At 44.9% G+C, this 22,572-nt stretch overlaps 1 protein-coding gene across 1 annotated transcript in view; it reads right to left on the bottom strand.

The window, feature by feature from the left end:
- Window positions 1-1,558: 1,558 nt before the first annotated feature.
- Window positions 1,559-22,572, bottom strand: part of MED13 (mediator complex subunit 13) — a 54,077-nt gene continuing 33,063 nt past the window's right edge. The window contains exons 10-30 of the mRNA XM_010150554.1: window positions 18,790-19,006; window positions 17,784-17,868; window positions 17,302-17,423; window positions 16,001-16,091; window positions 15,611-15,825; window positions 14,958-15,154; window positions 12,850-13,766; window positions 11,364-11,531; window positions 10,080-10,303; window positions 9,341-9,530; window positions 8,384-8,840; window positions 7,180-7,399; window positions 6,379-6,570; window positions 6,013-6,236; window positions 5,450-5,592; window positions 5,097-5,255; window positions 4,821-5,006; window positions 4,489-4,637; window positions 4,102-4,275; window positions 2,884-2,984; window positions 1,559-2,237 (exon numbers count right to left, since the gene is read on the bottom strand). Of these exons, the coding sequence (XP_010148856.1) occupies window positions 2,105-2,237; window positions 2,884-2,984; window positions 4,102-4,275; window positions 4,489-4,637; window positions 4,821-5,006; window positions 5,097-5,255; window positions 5,450-5,592; window positions 6,013-6,236; window positions 6,379-6,570; window positions 7,180-7,399; window positions 8,384-8,840; window positions 9,341-9,530; window positions 10,080-10,303; window positions 11,364-11,531; window positions 12,850-13,766; window positions 14,958-15,154; window positions 15,611-15,825; window positions 16,001-16,091; window positions 17,302-17,423; window positions 17,784-17,868; window positions 18,790-19,006 (4,564 nt within the window). The 3' untranslated portion in view covers window positions 1,559-2,104. The remainder of the gene's footprint in view (window positions 2,238-2,883; window positions 2,985-4,101; window positions 4,276-4,488; window positions 4,638-4,820; window positions 5,007-5,096; window positions 5,256-5,449; window positions 5,593-6,012; window positions 6,237-6,378; window positions 6,571-7,179; window positions 7,400-8,383; window positions 8,841-9,340; window positions 9,531-10,079; window positions 10,304-11,363; window positions 11,532-12,849; window positions 13,767-14,957; window positions 15,155-15,610; window positions 15,826-16,000; window positions 16,092-17,301; window positions 17,424-17,783; window positions 17,869-18,789; window positions 19,007-22,572) is intronic.

The following is a 22,572-nucleotide window of genomic DNA, read 5'->3' as shown; positions in this document are numbered from 1 at the left end:
CTACTGAAAATTTTCACCGCCAGCTGTCAAACTTCTCTACACACAACCAAAAAAGCTGCTGATGTATATACACAATGCAGCGAGACGGCTCACACAAAGTGACCCAGGCAGGCGTTTGGCATTTAGGGAACACGATGGGTACGAGGACAGCAAGCTGAACAGCGGGTGCACAGACAGACCTTAGAACTCGCTCCTCCGAAGGTTTAAGCCAGCGAGACGGACAGTGTTAAGACCCAGGACACGGGTTGTCGCAACAGGCTCCCCTGAGCCCTGCGGGAGTTCAGGTTTCAATCGGGCAGGCAGATGAGGAACCACGAGAAAGCATACGCAGTTGCTCTTCAGCACCCGTAGGGGCTAGTTTCGAGCAGCATCAGACACGTGGCATGTGCTAGGAGAAAGGAAGGAACCTACGGAGAAGAAATGGTGGCTGGAGAGAGGGGGAGACGTTCCCGAAAGCCTCGTGTCAGTCCCTTCCTTCAGGAGGGCTAAGCCTCCTGGCACATGCCCCAGCCAGAGCCAGAAGAGGGGAGGTGGGGAAGGCCACACGTGATACCCAGGGCCTTCACCACAGTGCCAAGAACGCATTAGGAAGGAAAACGTTCAGGGTTTCGTGCTGTTTGGTTTTTTCGACTGGAATAAAATCTGAATACCAGAATTCACTGAGAAACTATATACACCACATTTTAGTTAAACACACACCAATCTTAAAGTCAAGATTGACTATTTTTGCATTTGTAAAATGGCTAGAGCTGGGCTAAAATTTCAGCCTTACAGGAGACTTTGGATAAGATGAGGATTTTCTGGGTGTTCCGCCTCAGAGTCACATTTTGTCACAAACGTGGAAGGAGACAACGCAGTCGCCACAGTGCTTCGACTGGAATAAAATCTGAATACCAGAATTCACTGAGAAACTATATACACCACATTTTAGTTAAACACACACCAATCTTAAAGTCAAGATTGACTATTTTTGCATTTGTAAAATGGCTAGAGCTGGGCTAAATTTCAGCCTTACAGGAGACTTTGGATAAGATGAGGATTTTCTGGGTGTTCCGCCTCAGAGTCACATTTTGTCATAAACGTGGAAGAAAACGCAGTCACCACAGTGCCAAGAGTATCTAGGTAAGGGCGACGCGCGGTAGGTATTCTTGTAGCGTTACAACCTGTGTACTGAAAACTGAGAATCTAGCCACAGCCCTGAACCATAACACAAACTTCAAGAGTTTATTCGCTTTATTCTCACTACAAGTTAAACCACCTACAATATCACTTATATATTGCCATTGTTACTCTGTAAAGGTGTGATATAAAATGCTGTAAGACCCGGTACCTTTTCAATTTATATAAACACAGTGAACTTCATTACTGTACATGTACTCTGCAACTACAGCTTAGCTGTAAATCCCCCACACACAATGGTATGGACATTAACCCCTCTATCCCCATTAAACTGTACATCAAGACAATACAAATTTACTGTCCCCACCCACCCCTTACAAAAAAATAATACTCTAAAAGCAACCTACTGCAACTTTTAATTAAGACGATTACATATATTTTAGACCAATTGCTTTAAAGCAAGAAGGCAGTATAAACCTTCTAGGAAAATTTTTATAAAAGAGGTTAAGAAATATAAGACAATTTATACATTTAAAAACTTACAATAAATAAGAGATGCAGGCATTTTTGAATACTAGGTACTATAATCCAATACAAGAACATTTTGATGTTCCGAAGCCATAGGTTGAAACTTATTGTTCCTCATGTTTCTTCTCATCTCCATGCTTTTAATATTCATTAACCATGACTGGGTACTATGGCTCATTACTCTTCACAAATACTGTGGCTGGGGAAAAATGGTTAATTTTGCTACTAAAAACGTCATAATACACTCTCTGATCATCATTCTAGAGCGTCCCCCGCAGTCGATGACTCAAAGGCAGTCGGGCGATAGCCGCCCCTCTCGCAAGTCAAAACAATATTTGTTGGAAGTAACGAGATTCATACCCCATCACAAACAACTTGGGCTGAGAAGAATTTTATTTTAGTCCTGCAGTGAAATATCCCTTTTCCTCATTTTTGTCTTGCAAAATTCAGATGAAGATCACAGCATATTCATTATAAAGTTATACAACTGATTCAGCACCACAAAATGAACTGGGAGACATGACCGTCTGTCCTGGGTTGCAGGATCACAGGTTAGCCAGGAGAGTGCATTGTACTGTTCCAGAACAAACCTGAAAAGCAAACAAGCTTCCGTCAGGCCAGCAGATTCTCTCACCAGTGCCCGGCAGCCCTGATTCAACATGCTCCATCTCTCGGGTGCTCGCCAGCCTCCCGAAGTAACAGGCCTTCAGCTTTACTACACATGGTTCAAAGCTCAACTATTTCAGTGGGAAACTGCCATTTTAATTGTCAGTACTTCATTAATGTCAAGAGGCTCACACAAAGAACAAACCTACAAGGAAAACGGTGACGTTTTCTCAGCAAGTGTCTTGTGTTCACACGAGTCTATCCAGGCTCCTGTCAGCACTCCAGGATTCCCACAAGTTTCTGCCTTAGGCAAACTACCTTCCACTCACTTACCCACCATCTCCTGGTTACCCCCCAGGCTCTTTCAGCTTGAGGAATTTATTGTCTTCCAAGTATTTCCACCTGTAACCAGCACTAAAGAAGGGCTTTTGCTTTTGGGTTTAATTGCACTGTTCTGCGATAAAGCCACCTTTCAATCGCCCAAAGCCCAGCAACACATACTGTCCCTGTGACGTACTAACGCTGTCAGCAGCACAAAAATCTAACAGCACGAAAAAGAAACACGTAGGTAGCCTCACTGCAGCAGTACTACCAGCGAACCGCAGAGCGCTTTTGCAAGCGATCAAATACCTGAGCACATCAGAAGTTTGATTAGAATCGAGTGGATGGGAGTGTTTACTGTGGAGTAGCTCGTCTGATTGCACTGAAGGCACGTGGAGGTGCAAAGAGGCCTGAAAAATGAAGAAAGATGTTAGCAGGTGCTGCCTACGGCACATTTTCCTCCCTCTGTGGTGCTGACCTGTACCCTGCGGTCACCTTCTACCCTCTGACACACAAGCCAAACCAAATCTTATCCTCAGGCCATCGGCAAGTTCAGGAATTGTCAGAATATAAAGGAAACGCACACAGACCTCTCCCGAAAGCACAATGCTAGCAGCGTAATATATTTTAGGAGGGTTTTTTTAATCGCTTTGCTACTTCAGGTGATTATTAAAAAGGCAACTGAAGTGGCCCAAATAGTCTAGTAAGATACAGGCGTGGAAGTTCAGTTGCTTTCCCTAAGCCCAACCTATTTACAGAGCTGCTTAGGATAAACAAACAACCCTCTGTTCAAAAAACTGTCTTCTACCCAAGCCACAGCTGAGTTTAGGCCAAGAGGAACTGCTAATCCAGACACAAATAAGGCTGAACAAGGTATATCTGAATCATTAGAAAATATAAACTGGTATTAGAGGTGCTAATTTAAGTTCAAAAGTGAGTAACATTAACGGAGAAAGCTTCTCTGTATGCTAATGTCTAGCCTTAAATATCCCAAGTATGTCTTGATTGTGCCATAAACAGATAAGGAGATGGGACAACATCCAGACAGGTCACACAACGACTGTCACTTGGCAACAGCCAACATGGAAAACCTAGCTTTTATGCTCTGTGCGGTGCAAAGGCGTTTATTTCTTACTTTTCCCCAGTGTGAGCTATTGCATGACACCTGTGTATTCCCCTCAAGAATCCAGTATCAACCAGAGATCTGCCTAGGGACACGGCCTATCCTTACAAACTACCGCAGCACAGAGCGGGCCAGGCTACCGCAAAGAAACCTCCAGGAGAGCTGAACCCTTCGCAACATTCGCTACTTCCATTCACCTTTTCCCTTCCTTTAAAACCGTCAACGCAGAAAGCCCAAGCTCAGGAACGTGAAACCCGCCCGCCCTCCAGACCAAAGCAGACGTGTCCCCAGAGACACGCTCCCGCCTCGTTTTACACGCAACGGTTTCCACGGGTCAGATCCCCGCGCAACCTCACGCCCACCCACCCGGGAGGACAGCTCTCGGGCTGCCGAAGGCTCAGTACCTTAAGAAACAAGGGACACTGATTTTGTGCTTGAGGACACGCCGACCAAAACCAGTCAGGCAACGGACCTGCTTTGGCAGTGGACACAAAATAGCCAAGGGCCAAGGGCTGCTGCAGTATGTTTGTTACTTCGTCGTGAGATTCTGTTGAAAGCAATCGGTCTGTGCCCTGACCCTGCAAAACAACAGGCGGCGGTTAGCGTCAGGGGAGCACGAGCCTGAGAGGAATTATCCTAGCTTTCAAAACACAAAGCGTCTTGAGATATCCAAGCATTACACGGATCTTGCAAAGACAATCTGATATCCAATCAATTCAAAGCACTTCATCAGACCCTTTCATTCCACAAAAGGAAATTAGAAACCACTCCATATTTACTCCAATAGTTACCTTGCCCATATCACCTCCGTGGGGGTAGTGGGACCCTGGAGAATGCACAGGGGATCCAGTAGGTGATGCAGGAAGAATATTTATAATATCAGGATCGAGATCATCTCCAGTGTCTAACAAGTCAAAGATTCCCATTCCATCTGCTCCATCTTGAAAAAGAAGAACACCAGTTAGTTTCTGTATTTTCCCTAGGCGAAGCATATGACAACACACCCTGAAATCACATTGTCCACATCAATCTTGTGGTTCATTAGAATAAAGTTGTATTTTTGTCACCAAGGGCTTTTTTGGTTGGTTTGCTTTTGAAACAAGAATAAACCCAATCTACTAACCGTTGTTTGTGTTAAAGGCCAGATCCAGGTTTTCAGTGGTGTATGTTGACGATGCTACTTGCACAGATGCAGACGTGGGAAACACGAGGATGTGAGTGCACGAGGTGTCCTGGGGAGTATTCAGCTGAGACGTCTGCATATTTAAAGTGGTGCTACGTCCAAATACGGAGCCGGTCGATACAGAATCTTTGGAAGAGAAATCAAGCATTTCCTTAGTTTTCCTAACCCCGAATTATTAGTTCCGTTGCCAAATAAGGGAAAGGGTTTCTCAAATACCTGGCATAATAATGAAGGACCCCTGTGGTTCCATTGCCACCAAACAAGCACTGAGAATGCTGGGAGAGTCTGCAGCGGAGATGCCACACATTCTGCACATGTCTTTTAGCCTCTTACTAAGGGACTGAAGGTTTCGGCGACTCAGCAAACAACTCCAGTCTGAGGACATAAAGGATATCAGTTTGCCTACCACCGCACCCGCTGCAGAACACACATTCTACATCTAATAGTGCAGTGCACACATCACGCCTCTTAATTAATCATGTCTACAATTAATCAGGGACAGACACTTTCTATTACTGACAAACAGAAGCTTCAAACCAAGTTTTAGACTCTAAAAATGCCAACGTTACCTTTTAATTCCCCGTGTCCTATTCGTCCTAAACGGCCTATTACCACTCTCCACGGCAACGAGCTCATCTGCACAAGTCCCAAGCACCATTCCCAGAGTTTCTGAAGACCAAGTCTGCGGGCAGAGCCCTTTTTCCTGCGAGCTCTGGAAGTCAGAAAGAAGGGAAAACAAAGCTAGAACTCCTCCGCAACAAGTTTTTATTGCCACGTTTGGAACCCGTTTGTATTAACCTGAACATGCACAGGACCCAGGAACGTCAGTACTGTAGCACATCAGTTGCAACTCTGGCTTGTCCGTTTGTTCTGATCACATTCCTGACATGGACATCAAAAGCCAGCAAGGGTGTGTGGGGACTATGAACACTCACGAATCTCGTCCAACAAAATAGCTTTCTTCTAGAAGTTTAACTCAAAACACCACACACCCAATATGGGAAACACTCATTTGCTTTAGCTAGTTTTGCAACAGAGCACCTACGATACTCTTACAGCATCAGCCACTAACTCTTACGGGAGCGAAAGAGTACGTACGTGTGAAAAACAAATTGGGCAGCTCTGTCCTCACCTGTTAGGGACATCAATGTTAATTATGCAGGTTTCCAGCTGCTCTCCGTAGAGGTCTGTACAGGATGCAAGAAGCCATCTTTGATCGTGAGACAAGCAGTAGCCGACAAAGAGTACGTTATACTTCTGTCCGGCTTCTCCAAAAGTCTCTCCCAGTTCTGTCTGCTTGTCCTTTACAGGAGCCAGTATAAAAGGAGGGGTGTAGAGTCGGATACACTCGGGTCTCTACAAGGATGACAGAGCAGATAATGAAGTTTCAGGAAGTACTTATTCCCAAGAAATGTAGTCAGTCAAGGTGAACGACGACAGTTAACGGGCGGTGACATTTCTCTGACCCACATATTTACACCACGTTAGCAACACTCACATCAGGGCTCTTAAGAGCAGTTTCCATGGCTAAACCTGGGCCAAAGCCAGTCAACGTTTTCACGTTGGTGGAAGTTGGAAGAGGTCTCCGACACTGAGTAAAAGCTGAAAACGCCAAAGATTTTAAATGCTGAGTGTAAATCTGCCGGTCTTCATGTTTCACAGGTTGTAGAAGGTACTGACATGGAACAATCTGGAACAGATTAGAGAGGGAGAGAAAAAATAAATTGCTGATTCATTAGTACATAAAAAGGCTTTTGAGATGGCATTTGGCATGTTGCTTTTAGAATCTTGCTTTGCAATCCAATTTCTCTGGTTCTTGGATACCCCCTGCCACTTCTTCCAAAGCCATGTGGGACTTGAGGCAATTATTCTCACCGAAACGCTCTTCAGAGAGCAAAAGAATGTGTTTATAGAAGAGTCTTACATATTCCTCCAAAGAGGGGCTCTCCGTTAACCAGTCTGGCAGCTGCTGACAGCGTTAGCGCTGGATGTCTGTCAGGGAGGAGCATTCAGGCTCCAGCCATGGGACAAGCAGCTTTCCCATACTTCACTCAGTGGAGTGAGTGGGCCACAACATTTCCTCAGAGGTAAGACTGAGGAGTTTAGAATCTGCTACAGGATTTAGCTTTGGTTAGTAATACCCAAACTGCTCTAAAAACTGCCATCTTAATGATTTAACACTGTAGAACTCTGTTGTTTACAAAGCAAATGAAACTTTCCCCTTGAGGGGGAGTTTTTCACCTCAAAATGCAGCCAAAGCCCGAGACAGTGCGGCGCGTTTCTGTAAGTGCTGGCTCACCTGCACAGAAGTTATGTTCTTAATGTGAGGAGGAAGAACCTGAACCATCTCTAAAAAGCAGCGCAGAAGTCCAAGTGTCCAAAAACTAGATGAGCTGCTGTTCTCATCCTTTTTCTCATACGTAAAAGGATCAATTATGTAAACCACAATTGCAGGTGGGTAGGTGACAGCATGAGAATCTCCATCTGTAGGGACTCCAACTTTATCACGATCCATAGTGCTGGAAATGACATTTTGAAACCCATTACAAACAAGCTAAGGTTTATAACGATTTATTTTTACTTAAATAAGATCACATTGTCAAACACTAATCTGAAAGGCCCGCATCAACTGTGGTGAAAGAAACAGTCTTTTCATTAAATTTGCATATGCAAGCTTGTCAGCAACTCGGTACTGCTTGTCTCCTCTTCAGCCTCCTTTATTACAGACACCCAACGGCACACAGTTCTACAGCTTCTGCCAGGAAACAAGGATACCTACAAGGGCAGCATCCCAGTAAGAGCTGTCTGTACTACTGTAACTTTGGTAACTGAAGTAGAATCATAGAATCATGGAATGGTTTGGGCTGGGAGGGACCTTAAAGCCCATCTACTTCCAACCCCCCCGCCATGGGCAGGGACACCTTCCACTAGACCAGGTTGCTCAAAGCCACATCCAGCCTGGCCTTGGACACTTCCAGGGATGGGGCATCCACAACATCTCTGGGTAACCTGTCCCAGTGCCTCCCCACCCTCTCCATGAAGAACTTCTTCCTGATATCTAATCTAAACCTCCCCACTTCCAATTTAAACCCATTACCCCTTGTCCTGTCACTACAGGCCCTTGTAAAAAGTCCCCACCCAGCTTTCTTGTAGCCCCTTCAGGCACTGAAACTTTAGAATGGTACCAGTTATCCATCTCCTCCTCTCCTTTAAAATACAGAATTGAGTTATTTGGTAAATCTTCTCTCTTTAGAGAGAGAAGAAAAAAGGAAAAGTTTCATGCTGTCCCACAGCAGACACTGAGATGCAACTAGAACGGCAACTAAGACTGGAGCCAAAAAGCTCAACTCCACCATGAATCCTCTTGTCCCTAAAAAGCAGCCTGGGGAGTAGGACAGAAGTACAGGATTTCTCCAAGGGGGTGAGAGTGGCATTAACAGGTTCCCATTAGCTGAGCTGAGGGGTGTTTTAGGCAAAGAAGGTTTGACTCCAGAGTTGATTACCTTTCAGAAACCTCCGGGTGGGGCTGTGCAGATGCTGAAGCGGTATCTCCAGACATCCCTGCTGCTTGCAGTGTTGGCTGTTGCTGCTGTCCCCCTGTCTGCCCACTTGGGACGGTGGCGGCCTGAGCGGGCATGGAGGCAGAAGTGGTATTGTTCATACTGCTGAAAGATGGAAACGAAGAAGGCTTGCTTGTTGGTATCCCACCGCCTATGCTGGCGGAAGAGGCTGATTGGGCAGTGGTAGTCAACGTTGAATTCACGGTGGTAGCTGCAGAAGACATGGCACTGTTTGATGTCGCTGCCATAGTGCTACTGGCAGGAGCAGACGACGGAGCATTGGGATTTCCAGTGGCAACTGTCATCGAGGGCAGAGCAGAGGCAGGCTGGCTGGAGGGTGGGACCAGATTTGTTTGGGAAAGTAAGGAATTGTCCAAAGGCTGAGAAGCAAGGTAAGGACCTAAACCAACCAAACAAAAAGTGTAAGTTTTACATTGCAGCTGGTTTCAAGTATACTTCATCTACGTAAGGCTGTAGTTTTAACAAAACAGAGCAAACCCTTAACGTACATTTTACCTCTCAAATTAAGATCCCCATATTAAATTTTCACCTTCTAGTATTCTTGTAACTCTCCCAGAAATATCCAGAAATCAATTTTAAAAACATTTGTTTCAGCCATGCCGAAATGCTGAAATCACTGCTTCAGGATTTCCGTCACCAATACACAGAGACGGCCAAAGGCCCTGTCAGGCAGCAACACTGCTGTGCCTGAAGATCCCGCTAGGTGGCAAGAAGCCATTTTAGCGCGTATCTAAACATGGGGGGTTGGATTTCCACCCCCCAAGCTTAAAACCAGAAAACTGCAAGAAGCAAGGAATAAATGCACTGACTTTCCTCCACTGGCATGGAGTGAGTGGTAACTGGATGAAATAAGAAACACTACCAAAAATAAACTCATACCGAGCTCATATCTGCAGACTTGGGCGTACAGTTTGAGTCTGGAAAACGCTTCGTTGTTGGCATTAGTCGTCTGAGAGAACCACTCGGTGACCAACTTCTCCGAAAGTTTCTTTGAAGCAGTGGGTCCAATCCTCATGATCCCATCAGGCAGTAACTTACAGATAGGTCTGTGCTGACCAAGCCTGCATGACTGCAGAGAAGGCAGAAGATGCAAGGTAAGGAATTTCTAAGCCTTAAAAACTGAAATGCCACATGAAGGAACAGAGACACCGAGAGCTCGAAGCTGAGTTACGATACTCATTCAATAACACTTAATTCTAAAATACTACACCAGTCTACAGTGTTGAAGTGACTGTACCATTTGCTTTCACATTTTCTTAAATGCAAGAAAAACAGATTGATACATCATCTACTTTAATGTTAATCACAACCCCAGGAATAAAAGCATTTAATTAATTAATTAAATGTTACTAAAACAATTAAAGTGGTAATGCAGAGCTTTACCACTGAGTGGCGTTTATCAGATAAAGACTCTCAGAACAGCTATTGCTGAAACGAACGGTGAGCAACATGGACCGCCCTTATCTTCCAAGCGCCCGTTCCTAAAATCCTTTCTAGCAGCTTTCCCAGACAGCATTCCGTGCAAGCATTCGTGTCAGCGGAGACAAGCCTAAGAAGTAGTTAGGAGTCTGAGTCTTTCAAAAATCTGTTTCACCACTGACTGCCATGAATAACGTACCTCATATATTGCAGTCAGATCCCTAAAGAAGCTTTTCGCTCCATTCAGCAGAGCCTCGTTCTCAGGGCACACCACAACATAAGCAACATCTCTTTGAGATCCGTAAGGTTCCAGCATCAGCCTCTCCCAGTACGGCAAAGCAAATGGAGACAGCACCAGAAAATCATAATCATACCCCAACAAAAACGTTGGGATTGGCAGCGGTTCCGGGGACTCATCAGTTCCTGGAAAAGCAAGACAAATTTTCCAATATATTAAGCAGAAAGCTTAAACACCCTGCTTCTAGGAAACATGGATAGAAAAAGCACTAGCATTCCCAGAATCTAACAGGAAGTGGCACTGATTACAGATGGAAAAGTTCTCATTTTAACAGATACAAACGAAAAAACTGCATGTACGATCTAACCCTTCCGAAAAAAGCATCAGCTAATTATGTTTATCTGAAATCCGTCAGGGCCTCAGGCAGAGGCTCCTCAGCCGTGTAGCATTTTTATCGGCAGACAGCCCGCGGGTAACAGATCTGCAGTGCCCAGGACGCCTTCCCCACAGCGCGATCAAGAAGCAGGAGGAGAACCGCCAACAGTCTGCGCAGGCACGTCAAGGACCCCAGAAAGAAACCCCCCAATGCATTTACGTGCCCTAAACGTTAATTACCATGTTCTAAATCACTACAAGATATCTGCTGGGGGAAGGTCACTCTTCTACCTGGTGGTAGATCCATTTTACATGCTAATGAAGTCAGTTTAAATCCTGAGTGCACAGAGTCGACCTCCTGTCTGTAGAGGTGTAGTGTGTGCTGGCCACTCCAAATATTTATCACAGGCAACACACAGGAAAACCTCAGATCTTCAGCCCCACTTGAACTACTGCGCAGTACAGCGCCCCTTTTTGAGCACGTCAAAGCCAGTATTTTTAACTACGCTATTTTTAGAGTGATTAAAGTGGAGCAATTCTATTGAATTTAAAAAACAGAGCAAGTCTGGGGTTTAACGTTAAATCTGTCTTCGCAATTCCAGTCCCTCGCGTGCCGAGGTGTCAGGTGTACACAGGCAGTGCAACTGGAGCTGTTAATTGTAAACACACATCAATTACTGCACTGCTTTAAGGTATCTAATATTTTCCGGTTTTCATAAAAGAATTCTCCCCTGTCTATTAGCTCTTGTTAGTTTAAAGCAAGGTCAAGTGCTGCTTGGAATTCCAAGAGGCTGAGCAGCATCCAGAGGCCGCGGCTCGGAGGCCGGCCCAAGCCGAGACTGCCGGACAGGAGCCCGCGCAGCAGTTTACCATAGGAGCCTCTGCCAGCCATCTTGTGAAACTGCTGCCACGTGAGGGGCCCTTGCACACCCCAGGATCGGACCGTTCGCTTCTTCTGAATGGCGTCCTGAAGAACCGGCTGGAGCGAGAGCAGCATACGGAGGATGTCCTGGGAACACTGCATGCTCACATCCACAACTGAAAGGACAAAGAGTTGTCAAGGCCTACTGCAACAGCAGGATCCAACAGAGCCCTCCACAAACAACCTGGAACCCTCAACCACCTGGATTTTAAAGTCACTCTCTTCCGAAACGTACGTGCGGGCCACCCACAGGACATTACATAGGAAGTGAAGCACACAGACTTACAGCTCCCCTCCTTCCCCTCCCTGCCCCTGTACAAAACACACAGATGGATTTTCTTTTTCCCTTGGAAGCCTTACCATCCGATGGGTGAACCGTGGGGAAATACTGATTAAAGAAAGAATACAGCCAAGGCTGTACAACCCCTCAACCTGAGGATTTTCCCTCCGAAGCAAGGAGGGTCAGGCACACTGCCACCCAGTGCTCGCTTCGTGGAAGTCGAGGGGAACCTCGGTCACAGCCCATTGCGGCAGCCTGCCACCACTACCCTGTACAAGCAAAGGGCTGACACCAACCTGGAATGCCTACAGCCACACAGCCTTTCCCTTAAAAGTATCTTTACATCTTTTCACCCCAAGTACCAAGGTCACAGTAACACTGAGTCTTCTCCCAGGCACCCAAAAACATCGATTCATCTGCAGCCAGGGCTTTTAAGCTTAATCCCCCACCAATACAGAGGAACCTAGCTGTGTTTTACTGCTAGTCCTCCTCCTCAACCACCACGAATTGCAGCTAACTGCTTGCACAGTTTCATATTTCACTCTTCACCCTGCTGGAAAAAACTAGTATTGAGAGGAAAAGTATGCAACTCCATCATAAAGGGTATTCCATGAGACAGTGTGCCATTGATCAGGTCCTGGAAGGAAAAATCCAAGGATCTCTGGCAGACCCAACATACAGCGAAGGCTACAATAATGCTTTATTTGCCACACATGCCATTAAACTCCTGCCCCAGGGGGGGTGAAGCCAACTGAACCATAAATCTTGTTTAATTCCACCGCAGTAGCCTTGACAATAGTCACCATTTGAGCCACCCACACTTCCTAGGTACACTCATTCCTCAGAGCCTCCCTCGACGCAGCCACCAAACACTGCTCTCTGAGAATGCGCGTGCTGTTACGTTACGCTTCAAATTTACCTTGGGATTTTACAGCTGAAGGTAGCCAAGGCCTACACTCTGCCTGGTGTATCGTACCAGCACAGAGCGTAAAAGGAATAGTTATTCTTGACACCGTTAAAACAGAAGTTTATGCAAGCGTGCAGGTGGAAAAATAGTCTGAAGCATCCAACATTCACAAAAAGCCACAAAAAACGAACCCTTTAAAAAAAGTCATAGGTGGACAAGTAGGAACTGAGCTGTTTTCAATACTTACCATTTCTTTTTGACCAGTGGTGCAAGCAAGTGGTTTTCACAAGTGCTTCGTCAACTTTCCCTCCTGACATATTGTCCATGAACTGCCGTCCATGTTCCAAGGCTAAGTAGCAGTCATTGCAACAATCCCTTTCTTCTACACGTACCAGGTTGCTAACTGCACCAACTTTGGGAATGGAATCTTGATCTGCTGCTCCAAAGGGTGAGAACAGGTTGGTGCATTGATCCTGCAACAACAGTATCAACTCATCAGGCAGTTTCTCAGGTTCTTTCAGCCCTCCACTGCCGTGCTCAATAGAAGTAGCTCTGAGAGCTTCAAAGCGTTTTTCTGCTTCTTTGCCACACTCCGTATTACGTCCCAGAATATCCAACTCATCTTCAAGAAACAGTCCAGAACTGTTGCCAAATTTTCTATTCATAACAGCACTGAAACCACAGGTACACCTATATTGGGCCTCTTGTGTTGGATCGGGAATGTAAACTCCAACATCAGCACCTTTGATGTTCATATTGCAAACACATATGCAGCAGCTATCAAAGTTACAGTCTTTGAAGAGATTCATTACAGACTCGGAGAGGATGAGATTCACATAAAGACTGTGTGCCTCTGGAATGGAAGGCACAGTCGCAGGTTCAACAGAATTAAGCGGTCTACACGTCGATGGCGTGGAAGCTGGTGAGTATAAATCAGAGTTCTCGTACTTGACTGAACCCTGCGCACTTGCAGGTCCACCAGCTCCACGGGGTGTTCGAGGAGTCCTTGGTGTTCGAGGAGTCGGGAAACGAGGGGTGGAAGGAGAAGGGAGAATTCCAGCTCCACTGTTACTGGGAGGCGCGCTGCTCGGTGGCATCCCAAACGGAGTATGAGTCTGTGGCGTGTACGCAGGGCCATACTCTTGATCCATAGTGCTTCCATCACTAACAGCAGTCACAAGAAGGAAGAAAATACATTAAGTACACAACATCTGGTTTTGAAGTTTAAGTCTCAAAGGACCATCCTAATTTATATTTGCTTTTTAAACTTGTCTTCATAATCCACAGCAAGATTTTCCTTCCCTAAGGAACTTCAAGAGCATTTGTTCTAAACGACTTTGCAGGACTCCCCCTGACAGAAGTGTTAAAGGGTATTTCCCCTCCTCCTTTCGTCTCTTCCTTTGCACAAAGCTTCCAGGAACCAAGTACGGTCAGAATAAATTATAAATCCTGTGGCTGTGTGGAGTCTAAAGGACACCTTTTTGTTCATGTTTTATTTACACACTCTGTTGACACACTCTAAGAAAATATAGCGGGTCTATCAACAACAGATTCAGCTGGATCCAGGAGGAAAATATCACCTGGAAACGTTTAACATTTTCCTTCCGAAGCAGCTGAGTATCTCCCAGGTCCTGCAGGGCAACTGTGACCCGCACACATACTGCTTCTGAACGACCCGAACAGAAGCAAAGTCAGAATTTACCACAAGATGTAACAGTCATGTAATTTTATCACTACATACACAGCCTCCGTGTTGCCTCATCCACTTATGCCAGCTACCAGGGCAGGAAAGAACCAGAAATAAGTATTTTCTTCAAGAACTGCCAGCAAGACCATCGCTACCAAATGCAGATTACAGAAATGCCTACTGCAACACTGCTGTTCCCAGGCGGCATCACACCAGGCCTGGCTTCCAACCCAAGGCTTGGCTTTCCTAGTCCCCGAGATTACTGCTATTTAACAGAAGCACCACCTAGTAAGCCCTCACAGTACCTACACCACCACCGCAAAACAAAGTCCCACGTTTACATTTATTGTGTTACCATCTTCGTTACTTATTAGAACTGGACTTGCACTATTAAGCTTCCCCAAGAAGCCTTTACGTGAGACAACGCGTAAAACATACGCGCAGTCACGAAGCTTTCTGAGCTGGCAGTCTTACAGGAAGGTTTATCGTAAGGACTTTTTAAAGGCTTCTGTCAGTTCCATGAAGCCAGGCTGTCTTTACAAATATTTCTCATTACAGCCTTACAAGAACCCCCAAAATATTCACAGATGTAAAATTTAGGGAGACTTCCTATAGCATGGCAAACCGACCACCTTCCAAAGCTCAAGCCCCCGCGGGGCAGGTCATACCCGTCCTTGATGAATGGCATGGCAGGTCCGGGGGGAAGTAAATCCAGCTTTCCCACAGTCCAACTCGGGCGATAAACGCATTCTTCTGGCAGTTTGATGGGAGGAAGATAGTGGCTGGGAAGAGTCTTCAGTGGTGCAAACATGGAACATCCCACTAAAGCTTGACAGTTCTCAGATTTATAAACATAAGAATAATCCTAGAAGTTAGATATGGTAAAGCATTAGTGTGTCAATTCGGTAACTTCCACAGTCACAGTGCTTCTCAGAAAACCACAACTAAGTTTAAGAAGTCATTCTTTGGCAGCTGTATTGGGATTAAATACTAAAGAGAAAGGTTTATACACACAACATTTGCACCCATGGTTCTCAAAAAAGCCATACGGCAACACAAAACAATGAACTGACATTACCGAAACGCGCTCCGAGCTTACCAATGGCTAATTATGGATTACTCTTTCTTGAAGTCTAAGTGGCAAAAAGCTACATACTAGTAATCTACTGTATATTACTAGACTGTGCATTACCTATCCCAGTATAATACAGGGCACAAGTTACAAACTGTAATTAATTTCCCATGTTTCCTATTCAGGATCAAGTAATAAACTGAATAATAATCACTGGAAACATTCACCAAGACTATCAGCACTACCTACCTTTATTTCAGCAGGTTTGGGGCTGCAGAAACCCTCATCTACTTCAATTCTGAACTGAGCTCCCACACTAGAGCTATTCCCTTCAAGTACTGTTCCTCCAAGTGTAGTGTCCATACTGCCATATTCCTTATTATTCATGTTCATTGGAGAAAATCCCATAATATGTTGTTCCAAGGATGGTGGAGTTGGATACATTTTATGGAGATCTGCAGTGCCTTATTTGGGATTAGAAGTAGGCTTTAGAGCATGAAAACATTTTAAAAAGTATTCCCGTTGCCTTAAAATTTCAGTAGGGCAAATGAAGCATGTGCTTCCAAAATCCCACAACATATTAGCAATCAAATGTTTAGAGCGAGTCTCTTATTTAGAAAAAAAACAAGCAAAGCTTACTTATGCACGACAGCGGGTCTAGATTTCCTGCTTTTGCCTCTTTGCAGTTGGATTTGTCATCAGCACCATTCACTGTTCTTTTAGATCCAGGCTAAGAAAGAAATGCAGTATTGTAATAAAGTCACTTCAGACATGACCACACGTTCCTATTTCCTGCTAACAGGAAATTTCATGTGCCATGGACATGTAAATCTGAGACTTTGTATAATATCTAGAGATTAAAATAAATCAGAAGCCCAGCACGAGTAGTCGGGGTTGCGCTTGTCGTCCCTTCATTCCCGTAACTCAGAGGATGCTCTCCCATCAAGTCACGGCGCTATTAAAATGAATGACCAGTTAAAAAATCCCTCTCAGCCTGTTAGCAGACGTTAAAAATGCTCAGGAGGGCTGCCCACAACCTATCAGAAAACACATACGCACTCCCAAACGCACGCTAACGTTACTGCAGTCACCACGTGAACGGCGATAGAAAAGAGAAACACAAATCCAGAACAAGAGGTACAGGGAAGAAAAGCTATTGAAACTGAAAGAAGAAGAGAGAGTTCACTACCTTTAGACTACTATAATCTGTACAAAATAATAGTCTTCATCTTTAAGAGCAAATACACTTGCTTTATATAATGATGACCTTTGATGACCACTGAGATCCCTCAGCCTTCACTCAGCTGCCGCTCCCGTGAAAGCTGATGGTCATTTCGTCTGGGTACGGGGAGTTAGGATACATCACGGAGCAACGTACAGATCAGAAAAGGCAACTGATTACGAGCAGTGTTGAAACAGAAACTAAAAAGATAACGGATTCAGAGCCATCAGAGACTGCAAGAGAAAGTGTTCCAAGAGAATAGCTGCTGCAGTGAAGCTGCTTATTTGGCAGAACGTCCTCGTGTTTAAACCCCTCTTCTCTTTTGGAAGCTCTTGTTTTATTTCAGTATTCCTTTTACTGACCAGCTAAGCAGAACCTAGACCATAGGAAAAGTGCACTACTACCACTGTCAACCCTGTAGAATTCCAACTAAAGGTATATTCAAGACGCATATACTGCCTGGATAGTAATGATATACGGTCAAACACTTGTTTATATCAAAGATGTGACTGTAGGAATCAACCAGAGCAGGACGTCTGCTAGAGAGGAGCCACTGCACTTGCTCATATGCATGTTTTACCACCTCTCCTACCAACACCAAAAAACCCAAACTCCGAAACACAAACCAAAATCATCACCCAACCCAAAACCACGGAGACGTACTTGTTCCTTGCAGTTTTTTGTCTGGCAGCTGCCGAGACTTTTGCCCATTACTTACTGTTAGTTCATCTTCATCAGAATTGAAGAGATTGTCAAGGTCAGTGTAAGAGACCACCAAGTCTGTTTCATGGAACAGGCTAGTTGATGCAGTGCGAGCATGAGCAGCAATACGTTGGGCATCTATAAAGAACAAACATGACAGAAACATTGGCAAGATACATTCGTTAAAAGCACAGAGGTATCTTAAGGACTGTCTCCACAGCTGGGGGAGGAAGGAGAAACAATGAGTACGTTCTCAGCTCCACTCGACTACCTCACGCTTAAGTGAGGTCCCTCCAAGTTTATAACATTTGGGTTTTACAGCCAACATTTATTTGCAAGGTGCAAAAAAGAAAATGTATTCCAAGCAGATTCCCAGTTCTGAAGGGACAGGGAAAGAACAAGCCACCAACTAAGACCTTAGAGGCCTATTAGATGTACTGATTATTCAAGAGATCGTTGATATAGCACAACTAGGAGGGGGGGGAAACGTCACTTTACCTTGCTTGACCGAAGGACTGAACAGAGACATAGCATCCTCTCCTTCGTGGGACAGAACTGTAACACCAGACGTCCCATCCTCGGCCTATTAAAAAAAAAAAACCACAAGAAGGTGCACGTTTGCTTAAATTAACTGAGAGTGTGGAGGGCATTTTATCTCCCTACGGGAATTTCTGTACGTGTCAGAGGCATCAGGTTCTCAGCAGCCTTCTGCTCAGCAAGGTGCAGTCTGGGGGTCTGTTAGTGGTACTTGCTCAGGTCAGAGGAGGACTGGAGTGCAGACAACGTGCCAGCAACACAGAGGTGACGAGCACAGGTAAGGACGGAAATCTGAGTTTGTGTGTTGGGGGTAAATTTAAAAGCAAGCTGTGGATTCCTGATAAACACCTTACTGAAAAACACTCAATATCAAATGCTATACATTAACTACACGAGCTGTTGAATGAAACTCTGGAACGCACACACACAACTAGTCCTAATAAGCAGATTTATTCACAGGCAAGCTCCCAACACAGTTACATTTTCTCCTGTTTTGGAGGGTGTACTTTTGTTTTAAGATAAAGCTTCATATATTGGCTAAAGGTGGCGGGGGGGTAGGGGGCGTGGGGATTCACTGTCCAGGCAACTGGTCAGAGCTCCCCTCACCTTCCCCAAACCTTCCCACATGTGCACAAAGCCCCTGCCGTGCCTGTCTTCTCTTACCCGAGCACCTGCTATCCCCCGTTTTTACAGAAAGGCTACTGAGCCAGATGGGTTGCTGGTCTGGTCTAGCAGTGTTCTCCCAGTACAAGCCACAAACCCTAACGCGACAGCACCACCAGCGTGCCAAAAAACCCCACTTCTGGTGTAGTTAGAGGCACGCTTCAGAATTTCACTGATCTTCTCTGCCAGAACACAAGCGTTTTAATGTACTTCTAAGCATGCAGAGAAGGATTTCAATTATATCTGGTGATTAAAGCAACTTGTTAATCTCATCACTGATGGGTGTTCTCACTCCTTTACTCACCTTGCGTTTCTTCCCGGCTTCCCTCTCAATGTTCTGCCTATCTTTTTTGCTGTCAGGAAATAGGAATTCCACATCACCATCTACAAAGGCGTAAGGATCGATTTCAAGTTCCTGGTCAACTTCCATCACTACTGCTGCTGGGTATTGGTTTTTACTCCAATATTTTTGCATGAGTTCATCTGAAACCTTTAAAGGTTTCCTAAAATGCACCATTAATCTGAACAGAATTTAAAAAAAAGAAAGATTATTTAGCATTTATTATGTGGAAATATTTTTGCTATCACACAGTCTTTACAAGAACAACTTCACCTTCCCTCCCCACTTTCTCCCTCTCCGCCTCAGCTTCAGAAGACTTCTTGGGAAAAAAGATTAAATCATTAGTCATTAAATATAACCCCCTTACACATGTCAAATATAGCCGCGTGACTCATTCTGCCCGTCTCTCCTCAAGCACTGTCAATTCAGATAAAGATTAGCAATTTATCCCAGGTCGTAGCTGTCATTTATTATAAAGTACATATGTATTAAACTATCTATATCCACCAAAAGACACTCACCAGGTTAAGAAAATGACACACTGCCATTTCCCATCCACGCCCAAACAAATGAGGGGAAAAGTTAAAAAACCTGAATTTATCCGTATTTTAAGAATCTAATTCCTGACCATGTAGGTACGCCCACCCTCCCGACAGACCAACGCTGTTGTGCGCAAAGCCTGGCTAACCAAGAGCCCAAGCAGTAGCTATGACTGAAGCACACAAATGCTCCCAAGTCTAGTGGTCATTTCTATCACCCCTCACCATACCAACAATGCTCCCAACACACCGATATCTAATTTTGCTAAGAAAACCACATTTGCCTTCGTCAGCATTTTTCTTAACATTTAGAGCCAAAAGTGGAGTTGGTAAACATACAGATTAAGTTGTTTTTTAGCTGCATTATTAGTTTCACAGATATAACATTGTAAGAGCAAAAAGAGATACTGGCAAGTAGAAACTACGTTGTGGCTATCAGCTATACATACGCCCCTCTATCTTCTGCCCCTAAACAAACTTTACATTTCCTGGTGTACAAGAGGCACCATGTGAGGAAGGTATTCCTCCAAATAGGACAAATATTTCAGGATGGTCAGACTAATGTAGGTACAAAGTTTCTTCTTGCTCTGAGACTCTGTTGCTGTCTGGGGGGAAGAAGATGACCAGTAAGAAGCATTTACAGAAGTCAAGTGCATGAAATGGAAAAAGGGGCATTGCAAGGATGAAGGTTACGGAGCAAGTTCAGGCACAGGTTCCGCCATATCTGTTCTTTCCCTTCTTGAGCATCTTCCCAGAAGGAAATGCTCTCATAAGAGACTGATGTGTCTCACAATTAGTAGGGCTTGGTTTTGACAGCCTAGACAGGCTCACATTTAAGGGACCAGAAAGAAAGAAAAGCATGATACAGAACAAGTCAAAGTCTTCAGCCTTGAAATTGTGCATGCAACGAGGCACAGTGATTCCTCCTCGCTGCCCTGTACAAAGAAAAGCATGATACAGAACAAGTCTTCAGCCTTGAAATTCTGCATGCAACGAGGCACAGCGATTCCTCCTCGCTGCCCTGTACGTCCCTGACAACTATGTGGTATGAGAAAGGACACCACAACAGCTTTACTTCGGTCAAAAGGCTTCCTAGAAACAAGCTGTTCACAGAAACACCCCAGAGTGCACAGCACTCTAAAATCCATCCATGCTGGCTGCCCATACTCAAGAAGTCTTGTGTTAGGCAAGAACACCACAGCACGACTGCCTCGACAACAGCGCAACGGGTGCGGCTTTGCATCAAGCACCACTGGCACCGAGTTGAGGATTCCCTCTTTTCTAAATCCGGCAAAAATTACCATCAGGGAAAAAAAAAAGGGAACAACTTTCTAGGAACAAGGAATTAAACACCAGGAAAAATACAGGGTGAAAGCAAGCAGCAGCTTCCAGTATTTCTGACCACCCAAGACAAGAAGTTAACAGTCAAACATTCTGGAAGGAAAACCAAAACCAAACCTATGTTCAGTAAGTTGTTAAATCGAACTAGAAGCCATACAAGCAGAGACGATGTCTTGAACAGAAAACTTTGAAGCAGACACATCTTTGTCTGGCTGGTTGAAATTAATTCAAGACAAAAAAAAAAAAGCACTAAAAATCCTAGAAATACACATCTTGAAAGAGCTGAGACAGCACTAGCTAACGAACACTCTTAAAGAGTGAGCACGAAAGCATGGCTAAGGAAACGTGCACGAGAGGAGGCCACCAGCTCTGGCGTGTGTCCTCACCCAGCTTTCCTATGCAGCAAAGTCAGCGTGACTGCCAAACCGACACAGCGTTGCCGGCTTGCGAGCAGCTGCTTCACCTACCAACTACCCTACCACAAATTAAGCACACTAGTTCCTAAACATAAATAAACCTCACCAAAAAAACCCAAACCCCACCACACAAAGCGCCTCAATAGCTCGACACGGGTCACACCGAGTCTCCTTTCACCTCAACAAGCAAACTAAGTTCGAATCAAAAATAACCAACAGAAAGTGAGTCGAGAGGGGCAACTCCGGGCACGTGAGATGCGTTTTATCCCCCGACCACAACCCTAAGCAAAGCTCGTCACCCTGCATCCAGGTCCCAATCCCGTTAAGTTCAGAGTGCTGTTCAGAGCCCTGCCGGCACCTGCTGCTTCCCACAGCCGTCCTTTTCCTGCATCACGTCCTCACAGGGAAGTGGTGTAGGAGGCGGCTGACGGGAAGAATTTCTTACGCAGTACAACGGCAGAGGAGACACAACCCAGAAGGCCAAGTGGTGGTGTTTCAGTTTTTTTGTTCTTATGGGTTTTGGGGTTTTTTTGGTTGTTTTGGCTTCCCCCCCAGTTTAGTGGTGGTTTTGGGGTGGTTTTTTAGGTGGTGGTGTTTTTTGGGAAGTTTGGTTTTGTCTTAACTAGAGAAAATTGCCTTAAGTAGAGAAAATCCATGTTGATACATTCTGTAGTAAGACAGAGCTCAAAGAGTGGTTCTGGTGTTAAAACTTAGTGTTATTCTTTTTCTCCATTGCCTCTGAGCTCCGTAATTTATTAGAACTTTAGCATTATCAAGAGTGACCTATTCCTTTATCCTGGTTTAAATAGATAGGAAAGTAGAGTATTTTAAACCCTGCCAGATAACACTAGCTTTCATAAATAAATTTTATCTATTCAACAACAGCCATTTTTAAAATAACTGCCGATGACACATACCTTATTTAACTTAACTCAAAAATAAACACATACATGTTCTCAAATACATTTTCCGTAACTCAAAGTTCCTAACAGGGATCTAGTCTGACTGCCTCCGTCTTTCTTCAGGCCGGACAAGCGCTGTGTAACGAACGAGGTTCCCCGTGAGATCTGCAGTCCGAGAGCAGTAACAGCAGACACCCCAGTCACGTGCCTTCTTTGAACAAGAACCCCAAACCCCGAAGACTTCTGAAGCACAGCACAGCAAGAAGGCACCGTGTGCGAGAATGCTGGTTTATGGTCTTTATTCCCAAGAGAAGTTTCTGACACTGGAAAGCAGCTCAGCCTACATTAAAGGTAACATCCTCCAGGAAACCAGGTTAGCTTCCTCACTGTTCCCATTGGCCATTTAAATACCAGATTTCAAAACCTAAGAGCTCTTCTGACTGCAGACAAGGGCAGAACAGAGGGAGAAGGAACCATCTTTACCAGGCTCAGCCTGCAGTCAAGACCACCCATGTCTACTTCGAATGATGAAGAGGAAGTATTAAAACA

Source organism: Eurypyga helias, unplaced genomic scaffold (genome assembly GCF_000690775.1).
Source record: "Eurypyga helias isolate BGI_N326 unplaced genomic scaffold, ASM69077v1 scaffold12294, whole genome shotgun sequence".
Taxonomy (NCBI): Eukaryota; Metazoa; Chordata; class Aves; order Eurypygiformes; family Eurypygidae; genus Eurypyga; species Eurypyga helias.
The sequence above is the reverse complement of the archived record's forward strand: the minus strand, read 5'-3'. Positions and strand labels throughout refer to the sequence as shown.